At 37.9% G+C, this 23,006-nt stretch overlaps 1 protein-coding gene across 15 annotated transcripts in view; it reads right to left on the reverse strand.

Annotated features, from left to right (window-relative positions):
* The window catches only part of gphnb (gephyrin b), an 87,914-nt gene that overhangs the window by 827 nt on the left and 64,081 nt on the right, over positions 1–23,006 (reverse strand). For 2 of the 15 annotated variants that reach the window (XM_072446077.1, XM_072446060.1), the window contains exons 9-25: positions 20,729–20,770; positions 18,837–18,911; positions 15,325–15,381; positions 12,772–12,814; positions 9,923–10,060; positions 7,704–7,730; positions 7,525–7,617; positions 6,738–6,793; positions 6,317–6,436; positions 5,496–5,554; positions 5,252–5,405; positions 4,500–4,621; positions 4,039–4,126; positions 3,789–3,862; positions 3,218–3,285; positions 2,964–3,067; positions 439–535 (exon numbers count right to left, since the gene is read on the reverse strand). In XM_072446077.1, the coding sequence (XP_072302178.1) occupies positions 439–535; positions 2,964–3,067; positions 3,218–3,285; positions 3,789–3,862; positions 4,039–4,126; positions 4,500–4,621; positions 5,252–5,405; positions 5,496–5,554; positions 6,317–6,436; positions 6,738–6,793; positions 7,525–7,617; positions 7,704–7,730; positions 9,923–10,060; positions 12,772–12,814; positions 15,325–15,381; positions 18,837–18,911; positions 20,729–20,770 (1,417 nt within the window). The remainder of the gene's footprint in view (positions 1–438; positions 536–2,963; positions 3,068–3,217; positions 3,286–3,788; positions 3,863–4,038; positions 4,127–4,499; positions 4,622–5,251; positions 5,406–5,495; positions 5,555–6,316; positions 6,437–6,737; positions 6,794–7,524; positions 7,618–7,703; positions 7,731–9,922; positions 10,061–12,771; positions 12,815–15,324; positions 15,382–18,836; positions 18,912–20,728; positions 20,771–23,006) is intronic. The other 13 variants (XM_072446135.1, XM_072446103.1, XM_072446119.1 and 10 more) reach the window with 9 other exon arrangements.

Raw genomic sequence — 23,006 nt, forward strand, 5'->3', positions numbered from 1 at the left:
CTAGATTCATTTTTATCATGGTAACGCTAAAACACAAATTTTCCAGAGATTCTTAAAAAAGAGGATGTCATATTAATTGCTTCTATAAAGTATTCTACAATCATTACTGTTTTGTAGCATTTAATCAACCAGAAAATAATTAATTAATAATAATATTTTTCCTTCTAAGACGATAGCTTCTAAGGTAAGAGTAGGATGTTTGGGTCACCAACGTTTCCACAGGTAAAACAGGGGTCACAGTGAGGAAAAAGGTTGGGGACCACGGCATTAAAGGTCTGTTTAAACGTAAGAACGAAACATAAACAACAACAACAACAACCAAACAAACAAACAAAATCTACAATACCATGACCCCGACACACCTGAACATCACATTTGCTCTGTAAAATGTAATTCATGGACCCTTTATGACTGGGTGCTCATGGTTAGCCCCTTTACCTGTGCTCTGTGCCCATGGCAGAGGCTCCTGGTGATGCCACGTCAGAATGCAGCGATGATACTCAGGGCGCGGGTCTAGTTTCACATCACAGGACAACTGAGGGGTTCACAGCACTGTGTTAGAGTCACCATTTACATCATTTATCTGTTATAATGCCACTGACGAGTTGTTAAAGTGGGCAAAAATAAGTAGGACTACTCACATAAGAATGTTATTGCTTCAAAAAGGATATATACCAAGCAGAATTACAAAGTAGGCATCAGAAAATTTACTTAATGAGCATTATAAAGGTATTGTGGTGTAGGAAAATGTATTTTCTCTCTCTCTTTTTTAAAATATACAAAACAACACAACAAGACAGAGAGACAGCATTTAAACAATATAAATGGTCTTAAACATGCAGTCCGGCGTAATTGTCTCATTTGGTTCAAAATAAAATTGACATGAGCCAAATACAAGCGGGACAACTAATAATTTCTTGACAGCAAAAAAGAAGAGAAAGTACTAATTAGACTTAACCAACATAAAGGTTTTGAAAGTTAAACATGTTACTTCTGTGGAGACATGTTACTTCTCAAACTGACAAAAGTACTTCAAAATAATATTTCTGAAGTAGAAGTAAGACACATAGTGAGATAAAACTATTCATAGAAGTACAAAAGGTTGGGTTCACGTGACATGATAATATTGTAGAATCCCTGTTGTTTCCAATTGAACCTGACATAATTCTATAGTTAAATTTGCAGATGTTTATAGTTCATGTCTCTGGATTAAGTGTGCCTATAAACATGAAATAAAAACTGGCACAAAGTGATCGGTAAATCAACATATCTGTCAACACAAATAAACACAAGTGAAATTATTTATTCACAGTAGCTTTAAAAGCGATGCCATTATTCAACTTTGGTGAATATTGCTGTCAGTTAAAGCGACTTTAAGATATAAGATTAATATGGCAAGTTTGTGGAGCCAATCCCGAACAAGGGTTCGGGATTGGCTCCCGAACCCTGGCTTGGATAAGGTTCAACGTTTGCGGATCATAAATTGCATATAGTTATAGAGTAATATAGGCTTCTGCCCACCATCTGAATTTACGACATAATCATATTCTATAACGTGAACGCAACCTATTAATATACATGTCTTTACTTAATTTAATAAACAAGTCTTTACTACCCACCTCCAATACAAACAGATTAAATGTCCCAGTCCTACCACCAGATGTCAGCGTGGCCTTGCCTTGGATTTTGCGTCCTAACTGTCAGTCATGTTTGGGCCGCAGCCATGTTGGCCCAGTCTCATTCTGGCTTGTGTGGGCTTTGGAGTGCTCTGTGCATATGATATAGTTGTGTTTGATCCAGTGCATGAATATTCAGAGTGCGGGGCAGGCCTGGAGGTCAGAAGGGGCAGTGACGAGCTCTTCTGCCAAAACTCTTATAAATATGGATGCAGTGAATGATGAAATGGCGTGAAATCAACACGTATTATGTTATGAGAGTTATGGATTTGTTTAAGGCATAATTCACATATCTCAAGAGGAGATATATTTGTCAAACTGGTCACAAATGGACAAAACTAAGGTAGATGAATATGCACTGCAGCTCTACCACTAAGCTACAAAGCAGCACCAAAAATGCACAAAATGTTCTTGATGAAGGCCTGAAAAATCTGTAACAATCTCCATCTTACTATTTAAGTGAGTGTCCAACTTTAACCATCTTTTTCACGGTTTCTTATTTATATGAGTCCAATTTTCATCATTTGAAGACCGTTTTTCATAGAATACTGACGCGGATCAAAACTATTCCTAGCTGTGCCCCTGATCTGTCTGCGTTGGCTTGAACAGGGACTTGTATTGTATCAAATTCTGTGTTATGTACCTAATGGGACCGGCACTGACAAATCCTGAGCTACAAACAAAGACTTGTTCCTAAAAGTTAGTTTTTAAGTCACGTGTTTAAACTTGGCGCTGCTGTTGCTTCGCTTCTCCTCTGCACATGCTCAGTTAGGCACAATCTGCAAACATTCAAGATTCCCACATATGTCTATTCAGCGTGGCCTGAGGCTGTGTTGTCTACAGTGAGCGCGCACAAACCTCTAAAACAAGCAGTCGTCTGCTGAGGTTGTAAAAGCACGTGTTACAGAGCGGCGCATGAACCTCCTGCCTCTGTTCAAGATAAGAGAATGCAAAGCGCGGCCAATGAACAGCCAAGCTTCCCGCAGTACTGTTCAGTGGCCTGTAGATGCCACTAAAAGACACAGTGACTTCAGCCAGGTGAGGGGAGGATAGTTTTTGGATCGTTTTCAGAGCAATTTAAATATAGCTGTGACACACGGTAATTTGGGATTTTATTGGTCACCCACTGCTTGCCTTGATTGCCCCGATCACACGCCACTGCAATAATCGACTAATCGAATCATCTTAACGTCCCTGCTTGTGAGTAAGAAAAATAATTCAGCCGTGTCGCTCAAGCTGACACCGTCTTTGTCTTTCCTTTGGCCAGTGTGTGTCAGTGCATCATACCCTCGCTTTGATAATAGTAGGTCTGGGGTCCAAAATCCCCTGCATCTTTCTCAAGGCAGGAATTACAAAAAGATTACAGGTGACCACAGCCGACACGGGGTTTCCTGGGACAGTCGTCAGGGGCAGAGAGAGAGGAGAGAGAGAACAGATGGAGAGAAGAGAGGAAAGAGGGAGAGAGAGAGAGGACATCATATGAGTACTGTCTCCTCAGCAGCAGCAGTGTAAATGAAACTCCAGCTCTCTACTTCACACACTACCTGGGAGAGCGAAGATGAGTTTACGAGCACCGTCTATGTCCAGGGTGGCAAAGGTCGTTGGGAGGCTGCAGGGAAAGACACAAAGGCGTTTAGATGTTTTGGGTTGATGGGGGGAACTGGAGTGCCTGGAGAGAACCCACCCAGACACAGGGAGAAACATGCAAACTGTGCAGAGTTCTGGACACTCAGCCACCCAAATGGGACAGGTATGTATATATGTAAAATGACGTTTGAATGTTTTAACCATAGTCATTCCGCTGTTCCGTTGATCATTATCTTACTAAGAGTTATATTTTGATTTGTTCATGCATGTTTGAGTAATCCTGTAAAGTCCTGCTTTCACCTACCCCCTATTCCCGCCCACTGTTTTGTACTTCCTTGCAATTATTCAAATAATTTGGATTCCGGGTTAAACATGTAAGGTTAAGAAATAAAACCTGTGAAAATTCCTTGGTTGCTACGTTGAAATACAACAGTTTATCAGTTCTGCAGTAGTAGTTAAAAATAACCATAGTCAAAAAACCATTGAACATCTTTCAACATGATTACAACATAATATGTTTCTTACCCTGGTTTCATAAAAACACGCCCAAAGTGGATCTGGGCATGGAGGTCGATGTCCATCACCTGTTTAAGGTAGTCCTGAAATCATAACCAATAGAAAGTTGATGTATTTGATCATAATAATTAATAATAAATCATATTTGATTCATAACTTGATTGATCCAATGTATATCAACAGTGACTATAGCGCGAGTTCACTCTTGTAATTCCCTTTCCTACCACAGCGTGTCAGTACAACACAGTATCTGCTGTACCTTCTCTCCCATGGACACGCCTCCTGAGGTGATGATGACGTCTGCTCGGCTTATGCCTTCGTTCAGAGCGTTCAGAAGGTCGTCAGGGCTACAGAGAGCAAAAATACAAACACACTATTATTGGACAATAATGCAGTCGTTGAAATCTATTCTAAAGCAAAGGAGACAAAGAATATTCTAACTGGATGTGAGAAAAAGAAACACCAAGTACATTTTTACAACACTTCCATTGCTTTATATTCAAAGAAAAATCATCAATTAGCTTCCACCCAACCTGCTGATATTCAAATGATATACACTTTTAAATAAAAAGAGCAGATTTTCTCGAAAGGAGCTGAAAACTGGCTAAGCACTGCTGATTCCATTACATTTCCCACACTGCACTTGTAACTTGTAACACCAAATGACAATAAAACATAAATAGGGCTATCATTTTAGTTTTCAGGTATGTTACGCCGTACTTATCCCCCACGATGCCCAGGTTGATGGTGGGATATCCGTGCTCCTGGATGGTGGCCAGCAGAGTGGAGCGGTTACTGTCCCGGATCTTCCCAGGATGCAGATCGTCCTCTGGATTTAACAGCTGCACAGGACATAACACAAGAGCAATTTAAAGAGGCCGTTGCCTTTTGATCATAATTGTGTTCAAAACAAACCAGGGATCTGTACTAGAAAAGCCGGCTAAACCCATCCTTTCATATCCAGATCAACTAACACAGCCTTAAGTGTGTCTCTGGATGAAAACAAATGATCTTGCAAGTCTTAGAATCTGGATTTGAGTAATTCTATATTAGCTCTAATTGCTTGCATAATCTAGAACATCAAACTTAATTTAGCTTGAAATGAGAGAATCTATCCAACAATAATATTCCTCCCCATTGGCAAATAAGTTGGAATAATCATACAAACACATCATAAAGACAATTCATTTGGATGTAAGTAAGCAAACTAGACTACATCCATGCACTAAACGTATATATATATATACAAAATAAAAGAAAATTCATACAATGTCATGGACTGAATGAATGAAACTTATTCCTGTACCAAGAAGCGTCAAGACAACACAACCTAATGAGAAATATGCACATTCAAATTAAGTTCACATCTTATTTTGTTAGTTTAATCGAATACAAAAAAAAGTCAAATTAAATCATAGTATATCATTTTTTTGTGTTTCCATACCGTATTCGTACCAGTCCTGCTGACCCACCTCGTTGCCTGTGGACATTACAGCCACCACAGGAAACTTCTGGACCTCTACTTCTGTGACGCCCACCGTGGCCAGCAGCCCGATCTCCGAGGGGCCCATGTGGGTGCCCTTGGCCAGCACGCACTCCCCGCGCTTTATGTCGTGACCTATGGGCCTGGATGAAGACAAGGAGATTTAGAAATACTCAGGGCCATAATGGAGAGGATGTAGTAAGTAGTACTGAGTGAGCAGATGTCGCACTGACCTGATATCTTGTCCGGGACGAGCTTGTACTAGGATTCGTACCTCCAACTCTTCTGTACCCTGGAAGACGCGACATGCTTTGTTATGTTGATCTTGTGAGTAAAAGCGTAGTTTGATGTCATTATCACTGATACTTGAACAGCACTGAATCTCTGTCAAAAAGGCTCATCAACAATAAACGAAAGCGCCCCGTGATTTGCATTTCTGAACACATTTCACCGCCAACAAGCTGCACTAGTCTGACAAGTGAGCAAACTGGTACCACTCCAAGAGGTAAACACACACATTACACGGGTTTTTGAGCCTCGAATTTGCGTACTCTGCGTAAGTCGTAGCAAACAAAGTGACGCCTGAACCACTGCACAGTGTGAACAGAGAGTTGGCTTGTGCTGTGACATGCAGAGTGACTAGGGATGACAGGACATCACAAATTAGCGTTACGATTATTGTGAGAAAGAACGTCACAATTGATCAATAATCACGATTAGCAATACCAAAAAACAGTGACGTTTCGCTTCTAAAATATGCTCAATTTGAATTTTTTGGTGATTATATTGTGCTCTATATATTTGATTATTCGGTTAATTGATCATTTTGACATCCTAAGTGTAACAACCAATAATTGATAAAGATGAAAGAAAGACATTTAATTTGACACTATTAAAGTCTACTATATATACTATTATCTGCTCCTGGTTTGAACACAAAATCTAAACAGATGATATAGACATAAAAAAGAAAATTCCTCCAGTTTTTTGTTTTTTTTTCAATAACAAAGTTGAATCAATTTTTTCCACAAACATATTTTGAGCCACATCTTACGTCTTCAGACTCCCTTAGCAGCTCTGTGTCCTCCACTTGCACCACGGCGTCGGCTCCACATGGGATGGGTGCTCCTGTCGTCACCCTCATCACCTGTCCTGGCATCACTGTGTGCGTGGGCTACACAACACACACACAACACACACAAAACACACACACACACACACACACACACACACACACACACACAAACACACAAACACACACAAACACACACACACACACACACACACAAACACACAAACACACACACACAAACACACACACACACAAACACACACACACACACAAACACACACACACACACACACACACAAACACACAAACACACACACACACAAACACACACACACACAAACACACACAGTATTTTACATGGGACTTTCACAGTACAAATGATTGCTGGCATTTGTGTTCGTACCTGTTCTCCAGCTTGCGATTCACCAATGATAAAGCGGTCGCCTGGTCCATCGGCCGCTGTAAAACAAGAAGGATCAGGTTAAGAAGTTGTTATTTGTCTGTAGTGATGAAGATAACTTGATGATATAATTTAGAGACTTTCTGACCAAAAATACCTACTATTTGTGCAGTTCTCCAGCTGTGATTCAAGAACATTCATGGGATACTGGAACAACCCTGTCTGGTACTTTTACTTCTCAACCAATCACCTCTCGGACTATTTATATAAATACACCCTCTGTTTCCTCCTTCTTTCTACAGCTTAAGCTATAGTTCTCCTCCACCTTATCACCAAAACTATCAACCTCTTCAGCCTTGCCATTAAGCCCATCACAATCATTTCTATATTGACTTATGGTTCAATAAATAGTATCGCGAATAATATTTTACAGGCTATTTATTCTTGGGTCTCGTGGGAATATTTGTGATATTTTGATTTTGTAAAATTTGACTTGAGCATTAGAAAGTTCTCTGCCAAATAATACTTAGAAAACGAATGACTGAAGCGTTTTATTCAGGTTTCCAAATATATTGTGCATTTAGATTTTTTTTGCTTTTTGTGTCAGTGGCAAAAGTATTATTGTCGTGATATTTTGTTGTAGTAATATATCCCACTTTGACGGGGTCTGCGCGCCAAAGTGTGTCTATTTAATAAACTACTCAAGTTAGTCTCTCTTCTGATTGAAATATAATACAATAATAAGTGTGACATAACAAACAGAAGGTAAATGTAATCAAATAGAACATACCTCTCACAGCATAGCCGTCCTTAACCGAGGCGGGGAAGGGGGGCAGGTTGTCTTTGGCATAAACGTCCTGAGCGAGCACCCGACCCATCCCATCTGAGGAGGGGGCAGAAGGTCAAAGGTTACACTTAAAGGAAGGGTGCAATATTTTTTCTAGTATTAAAGGGAAAGGGTTTAGTCACCTAATTGCATCTCGTGACAGGGGTCATCTGTGACACAAACGACACTATAAGAGGTCATAGGCTTGAGAAGAATGAATGATGGGATGTTTTATGCTTTTGCCGATCAAATGTAGTTTTGATTGTTGCATGGATTGTACAATCTGGATAGGTGTATAACACTTAGCACTTCAAGGGTTGAGATTGAGAATCAAATAGGCAAAGGTAACATTTTGAGTAATTTATAGCATAGTTTAGAAATTAAAGTCAACATTATGTATGTATCCGTATCATTTTGGGCGCAACTAAAATACAAGAATATCTTCATATTTTAGAATTAAAAGGATGCAAGAGACTTTATTACATTTAAACAAGAATATAGTTGATACGTTTTGTTTGTATCTGTGGTGGCATTTAAAATTATAATTATAAGACGATTCGATAATTCAGAATATTTAGTGCATCCCATTACAGGCTTTCTGCATGTTATTACTTTAATATTGTCGAATAATTATTTTTTGTCAGCATCCAAGCATTGTATCACTGAAGTACAAAATGAGTTGTTTCTCTAAATCAGGATCTTGCATACCCTTTGATCTATTTTTAATGTTTAAGACTTTGCATCTTAACATCTCAAAATAGCAGTACAAACTTGCCCTGCCTCCGCACGGACTGTACCGCTGTCATCCTCCATCAGTGTATAATCACATTTAATAGACCTCTCAAATATGAAAGCAAACATATTTTCCTATGAGTGCCCACATACAGTAATCACAGCACAGGGACTATATATAGCCACACATGAAGCAGCTTTAAGGTATTTTCTAAGAAGGATTTTTCTCAACCTCCCACTCTTAGTCACTCGCCCACGTATGCAGCTCGCGTCTTTGCACCATACAATGAAGTCATTACATCTAAAGATAATATTTAGAATCACTTAAATATCTATACATGTAATTTTAAAAGCTGTTTTTAATGGCACTGTACTGTAATGCACAGCAAAAGATGTATGTATTTTAATTTGATTATTGTGAAATATTAATTGAGGTCACTTATGAGAACATAGAAAGAAATGTTTAAAAGAATCTTTAAACATAAATCAATTTAGAAGAAATATGTTGCTTGCTTTTATTAGCAAAAACTGCAATGGTTATACCACAAATGTTAACTGGGTCACCACAGTGGACTATGTGTTGAAAGTTTACCAAGGAAAACGTGGCTAATTTTTTAAAATTCAAAACTCATCTATTTAAAAATGAATCATGTTATTTTTTTGTATCCGTTCACTACCAAATTTGCCACCAAAAATATGTACACAAATGTATACAAAGACTTTCCATGCAGTGCTGACTCAAGTCTTTGCAGTGTCCTAATTTGAAGGTTTAACTGTGCGCATGACTAACACAGTAGTGATGAACACAAGCTGCTGATTCAGGAACGTGTCTAACCCTTTAAAATGTGTCATCAGAGGTTATCCGACAAGACAAGTAACATCAGCTAATGCAGCACAATGGTCAGGTGTTGTCTGACACGGTTTAATGTTGAAGATTTATAAGCTACAAAGGGATATTTGAAGGTGCACTATGTAACTTTTCCACATACTTCTCTGCATGCTATTGCTTTGCCCAGAATATTCCTCTGTAAGCATTTAGCTAAAGATCTTGTGAGATAAAATTGTCGCAATAGTGCGAAAAATGTGTTTACCTTTGAAAATGTAATTTACTTAAACAAATTTAACCAGGTGAGAACCCACTGAGATCCAGACCTCTTTTTCAAGGGGGACCTTGAATGGACAAAATATGGTGCTGGTGAGTGCGAGGACAAAATTGTCCATTTGTCAAAATATTGTCTCATGTTTTGTGGAAATGATGTCCAATCCCACCCTCATTATCTATCTTGCATTTATCAAATTACAGGTATTTTTATAGCCAAAGAAACACTTGGTCCTAGTGTCACCTGCTCAAAAAGTGATATTGTGGAACATTTTCGGTAAAACAATAACATCTCCAGGGAGACAAGCAAGTGGCAGACCTCCACCAGAAAAAGGACATAGTGCATCTCTAAATGGATGTTTTATCTGTTGACTACTGACGAGCTTTAGCCCTTGGCTCTTGGGCCCTGGTTTAACCATGATGCAGATGTGTGTCTGAATAGATGATGTTCTCTTTGTCATTCTCCAGTTGGACCATTGTTTAGTCCTAGCAGAGCCCTCCATGCAGCGTGTGTGCGGAGGTGCGTCTGACCTCTGTAGTTGATGATTTCGGTGCCCAGGACAGCGGTCATCTCCAGCACAGTGATGAAGGCCTTGTCCATGGAGGTCAGGGGAAAAGGAGACATGCGGTGTCTCCGGGCCACTTTGGTGATGTCCACCGCACTGTGACCTGGCAACAAACAACACATTGGTGGTTATATGCACGCAGACAATCACACAGGGATTGAGTAGAGTTTTCCTATCAAAAACATACCTCAAGCCGTGTTTTGTCTCCTTCTTAAAGGAATAATAATTGAAAAATTGTCTGAGACAATTATACCCCTATACAATGAGTATGTCTGTGTAGTTGCTTTGAATTGGTACCACTTTCATAACTGCACTTTTAATAGCCTTAATAAACATATAAAATACCTGACTAAAATGAGCCCCATTTCAGACTGAAGTTGTTCTTGTCCCTTCTGAGCACAAATACTTGGCTGGACTGTTTTAGTTTTGGCTTCTGAGACTCTGAAGTCGTACAGAGGAATATCAGATTTTCTTTGGTAAATATAAAGGGCAGTAAAGCTGCTGTCTGGAGGATGGTCTGATTCACATTAGTTTGGCTATTTGTTGGTTTTGACAATTCCTCTTTCAAACTGAAGCTAATTTGACGCAAATGTATTTTAGGACTTGTAAAGTAAAGTAAAAGTTAATTTAAATTCTATTTTAGGGTCATTTTTGTTTGAGCTGAGCCTGATTCATCCCAGAATGTGTGGTTTGACTGAAATGATGAATGAAAATGATTTAGGCTTAGTGACTATTTAATTAAGGAGTTAATGTTAGGGTTCTAATTAAGTAGCCTGAATAATTCCACGGTCCGTGAGAATTCCAGTGCTAACTGCCGTGCGTTAATTTAGTATAACGTGCAAGTAGTTCCGGCAACAGTTAAATTACTGATCTGCAGACATTATCATAACAACGAGTAAACAAATTATCAACTGTTGTGAGGGACTAGATTCAACTAAAAAACACAAGAAATAACTAATAATTCAAACATTTATAGATGAGAACAGGCTTTTTAGATTCATAGGTGAACAATTTCACTTTGTGCCCTTGTATAAGCACTTTAAACAACTCAGATCCGTGCATTATACTGTTTTAATGCATTACTCCTCGTTGTTTAATCCTTACTTAATGAACTATTTATTCATTATGAATTAAGTCTGAAGTGTTACCTGCTTCTCATCCACTTAAGAAGTAGTTTGTAAGTGTCATGTTGATAGCCATGCAGCAAAATATAATGCCAGTCCATAAATTGTTATCATAAATTATGTTTCAGCACTTTTAAATTCTTGCTCTGCTCCTTTTCTAAGTGGAAAACAGTAAGTGGGGGGGGTGGTGGGCATCTGAGTGGTCCCAGGACACTGAAGCCTTCTGTTCCAGCCCTAGAGCTCAAGCTCTAACACTATGCTCAGTCTACAGGGACAAAACACCACTTCAAAATCTCCCTTTAGACTCAAACGTAGAACAGAGACAGAAATCCTCCAAGGATTTGAGATCTGAAACCAGGCTTGTAGTAAAAGAGTAACTGACAGAAGAAAGAAACCTGGAAAGTAGAATTTAAGAAGTAACACAGAAAAAATAAAATCATCTATTCACGATTTGAGCTTCCTGTTAGATGTAACATTTGTGGAGTTTTTCCCTTTCAAAGTCAAAATACGTAGTTTTAAATTATTAATCGCTATGGAAACAGTCCTAGATTCTCATCATTCTGACATAGCAACACTGTATGTCTGATGAAGGGCAGCGCCTGAAACATCACGGAGGTGAGAATCTGATTTTGTATCTTACTATTTTCAACCAGATTAAAATAGCAGCCTGCCAATGAGTCTTACGAAGCCTATTATGTGAAAATTATTGTAAAACTGTTGTAGAAACAGTTTCAAGGCCATCTCCATTTATCACATCGATTACACAAACTACTTGGCAAAGTACACAGCAAAAAAAAACAATCACGGTAATTCAGTTAGTTGGTTTGGATGTGTTTGTTTCACTTTTGTTTCAATAAATTATATTTTCTAATTTCAACATGACAAAAAAGAACACAAAAAAAGAAGAAAACAAGTTCCACAGACTTATAGGTGCTGATAAGAAAAAAAAAAAAAATCTAAATCAGTCATACATCTTCTAAAACAAGAAAACATAGAACTAAACAAAATCTAAAATAGTAAAATTTACATTAATCAAATGAATTAAATATTCAAGTCATTACAACTACCTTACTACTATCAGTGTTTCTTACCAGTGATACAAAACCAGCCTTGAGTTTGTTTACACCACAGACCAATACAATTTAATATCCACCATTTTGTTATAACTCTAACTGTCGGAACTCATTGAGGTGCAACTAATACTATTTCTGGGTTTATATATCACTCCTCCTGTCCCTCTCTGAGCGGGGGAAGCAGGCTCTAATTCACCATGACCCACTTTCTATGCTCTAACACAAACTAACTACCACCTCTGGCTAAACAACATACAAGTACATAATATACAAACATGCAGCATTCAGGCCCGCAGAGAAACACATGTACAGTACACGTGTGAGGAAAACTGGATTCACTTATTAATAGAATGCAATAAAGCCCCAGACAACTGAAATTATAATTAAGTTATCAAACTCAGGGCACATACTAGCAAAGTTTATCAGAGTTAACCTTTCATGTTGTCCGTGTGTAAGATTGTTAGAGCGGTCATTGGGTTTATCACTGCACTATTACCACTGCAAATTTAGCTTCATATTGGACCTTAATTAATATAACCTTAATTTATGACAGTAATAGAACACGTAAACCAACCAGTTATGCCAATAAAGTGACCCGCATCTGCATGAATACTCACTTGCTCTGAGTATGTTCTCTTTGCTGCTGCACCTGGACTGCACCTGTAAGCAGACGGAGAGGTGGGAGAGAGAACAGGGCGAGGGGGGGATTCTTTAAACATGCTTTACACAACAGACAGTGCACAAGCATTGGCCAGGCTGTGTGTTTGTCCTGCTGTGGAGACCTTCATCTCCAACACGATCCCAAATCACTGACTTATCTGACAGCCCCACGTGCTCAACGTCAAATTTCTCCAAGAGAGGAATTCAATGACAAACAATTTTTTTTTTTTTTTTTTTAGAGTTGTACTTCTTCTTTTACTCCTATTTGAGTGATATATTTGACTGTGTAACAAGCTCTAACTTGAGTAAAGCTTTGTGAGTAAATCTACAATTAAAGCTTTAGGTTTCTGCTTCTTCAGATATGATTTAGTTTTTCCTCTTTTTGTGTCAGTCCTTAACTCAACCCACGTGTCAGGAATAATATATTCATAACAATGTTAAAGGGACAATATGTAATATTGAGGAAAAGCTTAGATATAATGCCTTCAACACATACATGTATTTTGTCTGAATTATGATGTTTTTTTTGCCAGTATTTATTCCACCAATAAATATGCCTCATAATAATTGTGCTTATAAGAAGACTAAAATGTTATTTTTGCCTCTAGATGTTGTACCAAACCACAAGCCTGTAAATCCAGGTCATGTGGTGTCTAGTGACCAATGGGGTCACTTTGTTCCAAACCAGGAAGTGTAGGCTCTGGTCTTGGGCCATGTGGGCCACATGTGGTATGGGTGGATCCCTGATAATCATACAGGGGAGACCGGGATACCCAAGAAAATTATAAAATTAGCTCCTCAAGCACAGATACATCTGTGGTTCAAAGGTTTAATTCATTTAAAGCAGTTATTGCTTTAAAAAAAATGTTTTTTATACATATTGCTCATTTAAAGGTCAGTTAACATTCACCCTTTTCAATTTTTTTGTCAAAGTTGTCTACAAAAATTGGACATCTGTGAATGTACATCGACGAGTATTGCTGGTGCTGCTGTATTGTTTAGGCCAATCTTAATCATGTCAGTGTGATATCTTTCCTGTCGGCTGATATTAATTGAATAGTGAATAATCCAAGCTTTCAAAGCAGGCGTAACATGGTGATTTGACTGAATGTGATTCAAACTGTTAGCAACACAGGGCAATCAGATTACAGCATTTAAATACATAGATAAATACACATACTTAAAGATTAGGACAAAGGCAGCCACATAGAGTGATGATATCCAAGTCAGAACAGATGTGTAGTCAGAGTGCTGATGTAGTAGACGTATCTGGAGTGAGAGGCAATGGCCCACCTGGACTAACTCTGGACCACCTATAGGCTAGAACTGGACTGACAGTAAGGGCGGACTGAGTTTCACAAAACATCATATTAGCATTATGTTTACATCACGTGAAAAACTGAATGTTGTGGGGAAATAGTGTAAAAAAAAATGCTTCATTGCAGGTTAAATATCTGTTACAAAGGATAAAAGGGATAAATAACCAATAAATATGAAGAAACAGTGAAAATTCAGTACATTACTTTTGGGAAGCTCAGTCATATTTTCCTGACAATTTACGGTATCCCCATGCTTTTTCTATGTTTTTTTTTTTTTTTTAATTTAAGCTGAAGTAACTAACAGTAACTGTGAGGGCACCACACAGCCGAGGTGAAGGTGGGTGATGGCGGTGACGCAGTGGAGGCAAGTATGACGTGGTTCAAAAGATAACCAAGAAACAAACAAAAAATCAAACAGTAACGGACTAGACAAACTCCACTAAACTGCATAGTCTACATACACCACCACACACCAGACGGTAGCTACTGAAGCAAAGCATGTTAATTCTACAAAAAACCCAGACACACAAATGCACAAAAAGACATCGGACGAATTGTAAAAATATCTCACAGTGAAAAAAAGATAGCAAGACAAAAAAGTGGACGACAAGACCAGGGCGACAAGAGGAAAAGAGAAAACACACTGTAAAAAAGAATATCCAAAAGAGTTAACATAACTTGAATTCAGAATCTGGATTGAAGTAAATTTGGCAATATTTATTTCATTACCTGGCCTTGGGTATTTGACTTGTTTTAAAATATTGTAGATCATTTACAATATTGTGCTTGAATCAACTGAATGTTTTTGTAGAATAATAAATAAAATACATTTGAGAAAGTTACTGGCATATTTACCTTTGATTTGAATAAACTGTCAGAGAAGCGTTAATTGCACTAGTGTAAAAAACTGAATTGTACTTGGAAAACAAAGGATGTGAGCAGTCAATAATATTTTTAAACAAATCATATATTCCAGGCCTGATAATTAGATAAATCTAGACAAAAATGTCTCAATATTCTGAGTTAAAGTTATTATGACTCTTGGTGACTTCATTTTTTGCAGTTGATTTTTTCAAGAGAGACGAGGAGTTATAGGAAAGGACAAAGGACAAAGAGTGAGGTGGGGACAGGGGCGTTTGATTTGCGCACTCCTTGAGGTGGGTGAGGGGTAGGATGAGCGGGGATAGTTACTCGAGAGCTGAAGGTCCTCCTGCGATCATCTTTAAGGCCCTCCAACCTACACTGGAGCTAGTGGAGATAGATAGATAAAGCATTGGGATCACATCAGTGCTTCTGTCAGCACACAGACAGACACACGGACAGGACGGAGGACACACCCACTACAGAGGCAACTACGGCAACACCACAAGGACAAAAAGACAAGAACGCTTTGGGGGTCTGGGTATCTCACCTATTGTATTGCCCAGGAATAGAACAACAGCACGGGTTGAAATTTAATTTCAATAAACCAGGTCTAACCATGATTTATCAATTTAAATATCTAACCACCTTTTTGTCTAGGTTATAGTGAAAATTTATATTTTATGAGACTTAAGATCTAAATTTAAATTGTTATTAATCTTTATTTATGTTTGCATATTATTTATTCTTCTGCTGCTCTTGTACTTTGTGTTGCAACACTAAAAAGACCCCACTGTGGAACGAAGAAAAACATTTTGATTTGGTCAGACTAGAACTATGTAACTATTAAGTACTAATTATACAACTATAATTTTACTTGACATCTTTGACAAGTTGAATTTATGATTTCATTTTCAAGCTAAATGATCTGCTAGAAAGATACAGATTGTACTTGAAATATAGAAGCATCAGCTGCATTTGTGTGCTGCAGGACAACATGTGGGGGGCGTTATAACTTCAACATCATCTTTGGTTAAACAGGCCTATATTATTTACATGCTGTGTAAAGATCGCTTGGTAAAAGATGAGTCCATACAGCCTTTGTATACAAGAAGCAAAAATTGTAAAGAAAAAAATAATTAAAAAAGCTAAAAACAGCTACAGCAAAACACAAAAGATCAAAAATATATACACAAAAAGCACATCAAAAACTAACTCCACAACTTGGACCACAGCACATCTTAATTCAACATAAAAACCAAATACAAAATGTTATACTATTAACAACGTTGTATAAGTCTAAAGCTAACATCCTGATGCAGTAATGCATTTAACTATCAAAAACAGAAGCTCGTACCATAATGTGTCGTGGAGGGGAGACATTGGCAAATATGGAAATGGGACGAAAAAGAGGCGGAGCTGACGCAGTGGGCGTGGTCGATGTGGCATGATGGGAGGGGGGCAGTCAGACACGCTCTAATCTAGTCTATGCTGCAGATATAATATAAAAGCTAAGACAAAAGAGGGGGCAATTGAAAGATGGAAAATGTACTGAAATGTAGCAACGAGAAAGATTGTGTTTTAGTCGGGTATTCTGTAAAAAAAAACTGCATTTATATGATGCAAAAAAGCTTTAAACTTTTTTTCCTCATTGAGTGCGAAGTAAAAACAAACTGGTCATGTTTGGCTGATTATGAATCTTTTTTCAGATCTAAATTCCTTCAAATACATCTTTAGCCCACTTTTATACTGAGCCTGTTCTCTCCATACTGGGGGGAGAGCACTACAAGACACCTTTATTAAATGCATAGAATAGCTAATGGAACAGTAGTTATACGATTACTTTATTGTCAGTTTAGCTAGCATAGTGTTTCTGAAACCGTAGAATTGTTCCGTATTTGGCTATATTATTATTCCATCAAACTTACAGCCTAGTTAATGTACACTATTGTTACGCCGACAAACGTTTAAGCTCGCTAATTGAAATGCGGCGATAAAATGACGAACAACAAATTCAGCTACGACACACCGATCACTCTCCTCGCCTGTCATCACCACGGAAACGGGTGACAGGCTGTCGTGGACACGTGCCAGGAAGATCAGCGATGGAGTAAACGAGGAAGAGCGCGCTGCCAGATCCGTGTACCGAATCCGTAGCAGGGCCAAGTCCGAGGGGCAGGACAGGGGGAGGAAAAAATCAATGGGCCCATAATAGAAGTGTTAAAGAGACGCCCCGGGAAAGACGAGCTCAGCACCAAACTAACCAAGCTGTCAAATAGATTATGCATTTAGCAAAGCTGGGAGTGTCAAAATGCAAATCAAGGTTTTTTTGTTTTTTGTAAATGAACTTGCTAGATTTTATTTTGCAACAGTGACTCAGGACGCCTCGGTAATAGACACACTCATCAGAATATGAAAATGTTGAAATTTACTGAGAAATCTTAAGAAAGTAAATAATTTTTCCACAGGTGAATTCAGGTAAAGTGGGACGTTGGGTAAAGTGGAGCAATTGTGTATTTTTACATGTGAAAATTAAAAGCTACCCATGAATTAGGTTTTTGAATTGGCTCAGGGGAAAGGAATTTTGGGGATCTATGGGGTGACAATTTCAAAAATATTAGTTTTGTTACTCAAATAAAGCATTTTAATAAACAGCAAGATCTAGAACAAATGAAAAACACACAAAAAAAGCAAGTTGAATTGATTGGTGGATGTTTATGATATTGCCAAAAAAAATTCGCACTTTACCTGAATTCACACTATTTTGTGGAGCTTGAGTCTTGCCTTGATTATTAGAGGATTATATTGGAAATTATAAGATGATTTAGCACTAAAACTGATCGCGGTGAGTGTGTGAATGGTGATGACTTGAGAAACCACTGGTGCAAATTGAAAGGCTTGCTTCTGTCACTTTAAACTAAGGCAGCTGTGGCTGTAGGAATCATACCGGGAGTGAATGAACAATGCAACGTAAAGCGTTTGAAGTATCTTGAATTAAAAAATACAAAAAACATTATGTTTTAGAACAATCTGCTTGTTTTCTATGGCCACGTTGGTTGTTGGGCTGTTGTAAGTGTTGAAACAACAGGGTATGACAGGATGGATGAGAGATGAGAAAGAAAAACATTGATTTCATGACAGTACTTTCTGCCAAACTTTAAAACTATTCTAAGACATTTGTCCCACTGGAAAGTGTGTTGTCTATGAATGTCATTTCACAACCTGCTTTAACATGGTCTGCGTGAGTTCTTCATGTAATTACAGAGCATTCAGGTCTCACTGATCAGAAAACGTGTACCAAGATACTAAATCATAACCATTTCAGTCATTTTGAACACAACCAGCGCCATTTACTGTGACTGAAGAGGGCTAAAGAGTCTCACCTGAGGACATAACAACAGTTTTTGTTCAAGCTATATTTGAACTGGCAAGCTTATGGTTTACTGGTGACTGCTAAACCCATGATGCCACCAAATTTATTTTTATAATACAAATTTTACATCAAGCTGAAACACAACTCACAGGTCATAGATACTTATCCTTTATATACTTTTAGTTTTATTTTTTACTTGAGCTATTTAAATTACCTTTTATTTATGAGAAAATGTATTAAAATAGTTTGACATTACATGACATCTAGATTCCATGTTAAAACCAGGTCACGATTTACATTTACCCTGCTCTTAAATCTAATTTCAGCAGAACATTGTATGAACGAGCGGCATATTTTCTCCATGCAAAGCCCAATGATTACATAATATATTTGCTGTAGGTAAAATCATATGCCGTGTGATGCCATGCTGGGCGGAGAGGTGCGTGGTACGAGGAAGGCGGAGCTTTACCTGGTCCAAGGTGGAGTACCTGGACTTGAGCGTGATGACCTCATCCAGGTGCGCCCTGAACTCTCTCCGTGAGGCCTGGGGAACCACAGGATAGTCACTTCATGCACAACATCACAGGAGCAGGCGGCAACATGCACGGACCCAACAATGTCAGGCCAACCAAGCTCCTGCTCAGATGGTTTTATAAATAGACTAAAGTGTGTCTGGTTGTAGTCATCATAGTCAAAATGCACTGCAAATTTAACCAAATTTACCTTATTTTGTACCTGGCTATACGTCATTTACATTTGAAAGTAAATTAGTAGTTCATTTTAAAAAATATACATAGATTCACTATTCAATATATACTATATACTTGTGAAATTGTAATCCAAAATGGCAACGATATTAACATAAAATTAGAGCAGGTCTATACTGTACAAATTATATAATTATGAGGATTATGATGCCATCAATACGTGCATGCATCATCTCACAGTAATCACACCCACAAGACACTGCAATAATTAAGGAAAATGTGAAATATAGCTTCCTGTCTAACTAATTAAAACAATTTTAAGATTGAATTGTGTAGACTGATTGAAATGATTGAAAAACATGATCTGAATTTTCACTACAATCCACATCATCATCATCTTGTGTTTCTTTTAAAACCCTTTAAAATGACCTTATGTTGACAGCGTTACTTAACTATTATTCATAGGACTAATCTGGATTTAGTCTCTTTATTTTCAGATTTTTTTGACCTGGACACTTCATTCTATGTGTCATTAAAATTGACATTTTGCACCACATTTAAAAACACAACACTTGCAACAGAATCATTTCACAACACAAGGCATCTTTCAACTTCATTTATGACGTTGAAATGCATCCTGGGAAAGAAAGATGGTAGTTTGTTTGTTTACATGGGAGAGTGAAAAGGAAAGCGTTAAAAAGACTTACAAAATGTACAAAACAGACCGGAGACATATTTAAGGAGACTAATACAGAGGACAGAGAGGACAGAGAGGACAGAGGGGACAGAGGGGACAGAGGGACAGAGAGGACAGAGAGGACAGAGGGGAGCAGGCAAAAGCATATAAAGTGGCTGTAAACAGGTCAGTAAAGTGTAGTTGTCCAATAGGCTCTTTAAAGATAATGCTTGTTAAAAGGTGCTGTGTCCGATTTATACGCTCTTAAAAACATGAAGAACAGAACTAGTTAATTTTAAACAGTTTGCAGCAGTCCAATTATTCACCATGTTGAGATACTTCCCGGTAGCTGACAACAACTAGCATGCTAACCACGCACTTCCTGGATCAAGGAGGACAAAACCACTTTTATAATCAGATGCAGACAGCCACAGCAGTGCCATTTTGACCTTAAGAGCATTTACAATACATCTGTAACTGGGGCAAAGCTAATTTCTTATTACGTGAAGAAAACCCAATACATCAGCATCACCTCCCAATATAATTATTTTTCCTGTTCAAAACCTATTTATTAGCACAATAGTTTGTTCATTCCATTTATACTGGCATGGAACCAGCACAAATGTTTTAGTAAGGGTTGATAAGAGTTTTAAAGGGGTTGTACTAAAATAAATTATTTTAAATAAATGAGTGATGACTGATATTACCCATTCATTTTAAAAGGCATTTTGTTGTTGCTGAATTGTAAGGAAAAACCTGCAGGGACAGACAGTTTTATCCAATCAGAGACGGTTTAAGTCGTAACCAGGTCAAAAATCAAACTATTCCTGGCCTAAACAATTTGCAAACCATTACAACTGTTTACTGCCATTGCACATTGGGTAAACATAAAGGATAAGCAAAGCCAGGCCGGGTTGACTCTGGAGAGTGAGAGCGATGGTGGGAGTGCCCGATACGCACACATGCAGGCAGGAGTACCTCGGCAATGCTTAGGGTGGATGAACAGGAAGGGAGCCGCGCCTGGTGCCACAGAGAAAAGAACAGGGTTAAAACGGTGCCAAATGCAAGTGGCGCACAAGCACACAGCGCCCTCTGCCTGTGTGCAGGAGGAGGGGAGTGAGGCCGGTCACTCTGTGGGGGAATAGCATCTTTAAAAGTCAGCCAGAACGGTGAGGAGGGCACAGAGAGGACAGGGAACACGTAGATAGTTGAAGTGGGACAGCAGGTAGGAGTCGCAAGGGTCACATTGGTTTAGGACAAGAGGAAAAGGTTTCAATTTCAACCAGTGGGAGAAGAAGTACTCAATTTTGTTACTTAAGTAAAATTACAGATACAAGCAGAGGTGTTCAAAGTACTACATGGTCAAATAATACTCCAAAAAAGTATTACTTAGGTTAAAGTACTGAAGTTATTTGCTGTAGAAGTATCTAAAGTACTTTTTTTTACAAATCAGTTTCAATCACGGCATCAAAGGAAATAAAAAAAGTCTGCTCATTTTAAAGACAAGATGCAAATTGTATTTTTTGTCACATCCTGTTCCATCCGCCATGTAAAATATTAGATTAGAAAGGCATATTTGGTTATAAATTGTACAGAGGATGAAATCATTAAATTAGTCAAAATACAAAATATCAGCTATTTCAAAAAACAAATAAAAATAAGCCAACTCAAAGCTTGATAGAACTGTCAATATTGTTAACAACCTTGAAAATGGCTCAATGCAGCAAACAACATGAACCGGGGAAAACCTTCTGAGTTGTGAGTCTGTAACATCTGCACAAATCATGTCTCTGGAGTGAGCTTCATGTATGAGGCTTTAAATCTCTCCCCTGCTCTTCTTACTGTACACAAACTGCTGCAGTTTTACTTTTTGACTTATAAAGGTTGTTTTATCATTGTTCATTGTTTTATTCATTGTTCATTGTTGCATCGAATCACCAAAGAAATGTTTGTGAATTCTGTTCATTGACCATGGCAATAAACCTTTCTCGATTAAAAATCTACTTTTGAGAAAGAAAAATATATAATTTTTAAAATGGTTAAACTGTTAAATATTTTTGGCCAACAATAGCAATTTAAATCAATTTCTTAATTTTTCTAGTAAATTTTTGGTTTATATTTTTGTTTGCTCAAAACCAAGACTTGGATTCAAAACATTTAGGCAGAATGTCACCATGAATGTGGTAAAAAACAACATCAATAGTATGTTTCAGTCAAATAAATTAGTGTCATCCTTTTATTGCTCCACAATAACACAAAGTTATCTCTAAAACTACTAAACATTGTCACTTTTTTATCACACAGAACAAATGCTGCAACAAAGTTATGAATGTTGTCTATATTTATGCCTTGTCTGAAATCCAATCACATTGTAAATATGACTCTGAAGACTACAGTGTTTGTCTTTACTCTCCTGACAGCGCCTTGAAGTGATGGAAGTTTTGTGCTTACGTTTTCAAAAGCAGAAGTTTCTGAAAAGGAGTCTCAGATGGGCCCAGGATAAAACAGCAGTGGGAAAGAGGCAGATTTGACTTACAGGTAAATGTGTTATGTACTGCAGCGTCAGCTTATTATCGTTGGTGCAATTGGAATGGATGTATTCAAAATACTTCAGGATATAAAAAAGGATATAAAAAACTTCAGCTAAAGCATTCAATTATATCTATACCCCTTATAATTTTTTTTAAAAAAAAACACACCGGGCCAGTCCTCCAGGCACTTCTGACCATGAAGAATAGGCACATCACTGATCACTGACACATCACAGAGCCCTGTACGTTTTATACCAAACTGCTTTTAGTCGTAACATCTGGCAACCCAAAATGTGGAGCTCATTCTGCTTTCTGATTGGATAATTGGCCAAACAAATCGCAAACAAATACAAACAATTCAATGTGTTGTAATTGTGTCAAAAAAAAAAAGTCAATAATACAATTGTCATCAGTAAAATGAATATTTGATGTGAAAATGTTTACTTCATACTGTATCTGAATACACTTAAGGTTATGAAATATTAAAATAAACTGCAAATACAAATACGTCTTTGTAACGTTGTCATGCTATGTATTTCGAGCTATAATCAGACATAAATAGCTATATTCGGGTCAAGACGTAACGTGATTTCCCTTGTCTCTTAGAGTACATCGATGTCCTTCTCATATACGCTGCGTGGGTTATAAGAGCGACTGTCCTGTTTCTGTGACGGTGAGATCCACAGCCCACACGTCCCCCTCATTCTCTCACTGCTCTTGTCTCC

The sequence above is a fragment of the Eucyclogobius newberryi genome, unplaced genomic scaffold, assembly GCF_026437365.1.
Source record: "Eucyclogobius newberryi isolate DKJ021-1_F unplaced genomic scaffold, fEucNew1.0.hap1 SCAF_1, whole genome shotgun sequence".
In the NCBI taxonomy this organism is placed as follows: domain Eukaryota; kingdom Metazoa; phylum Chordata; class Actinopteri; order Gobiiformes; family Gobiidae; genus Eucyclogobius; species Eucyclogobius newberryi.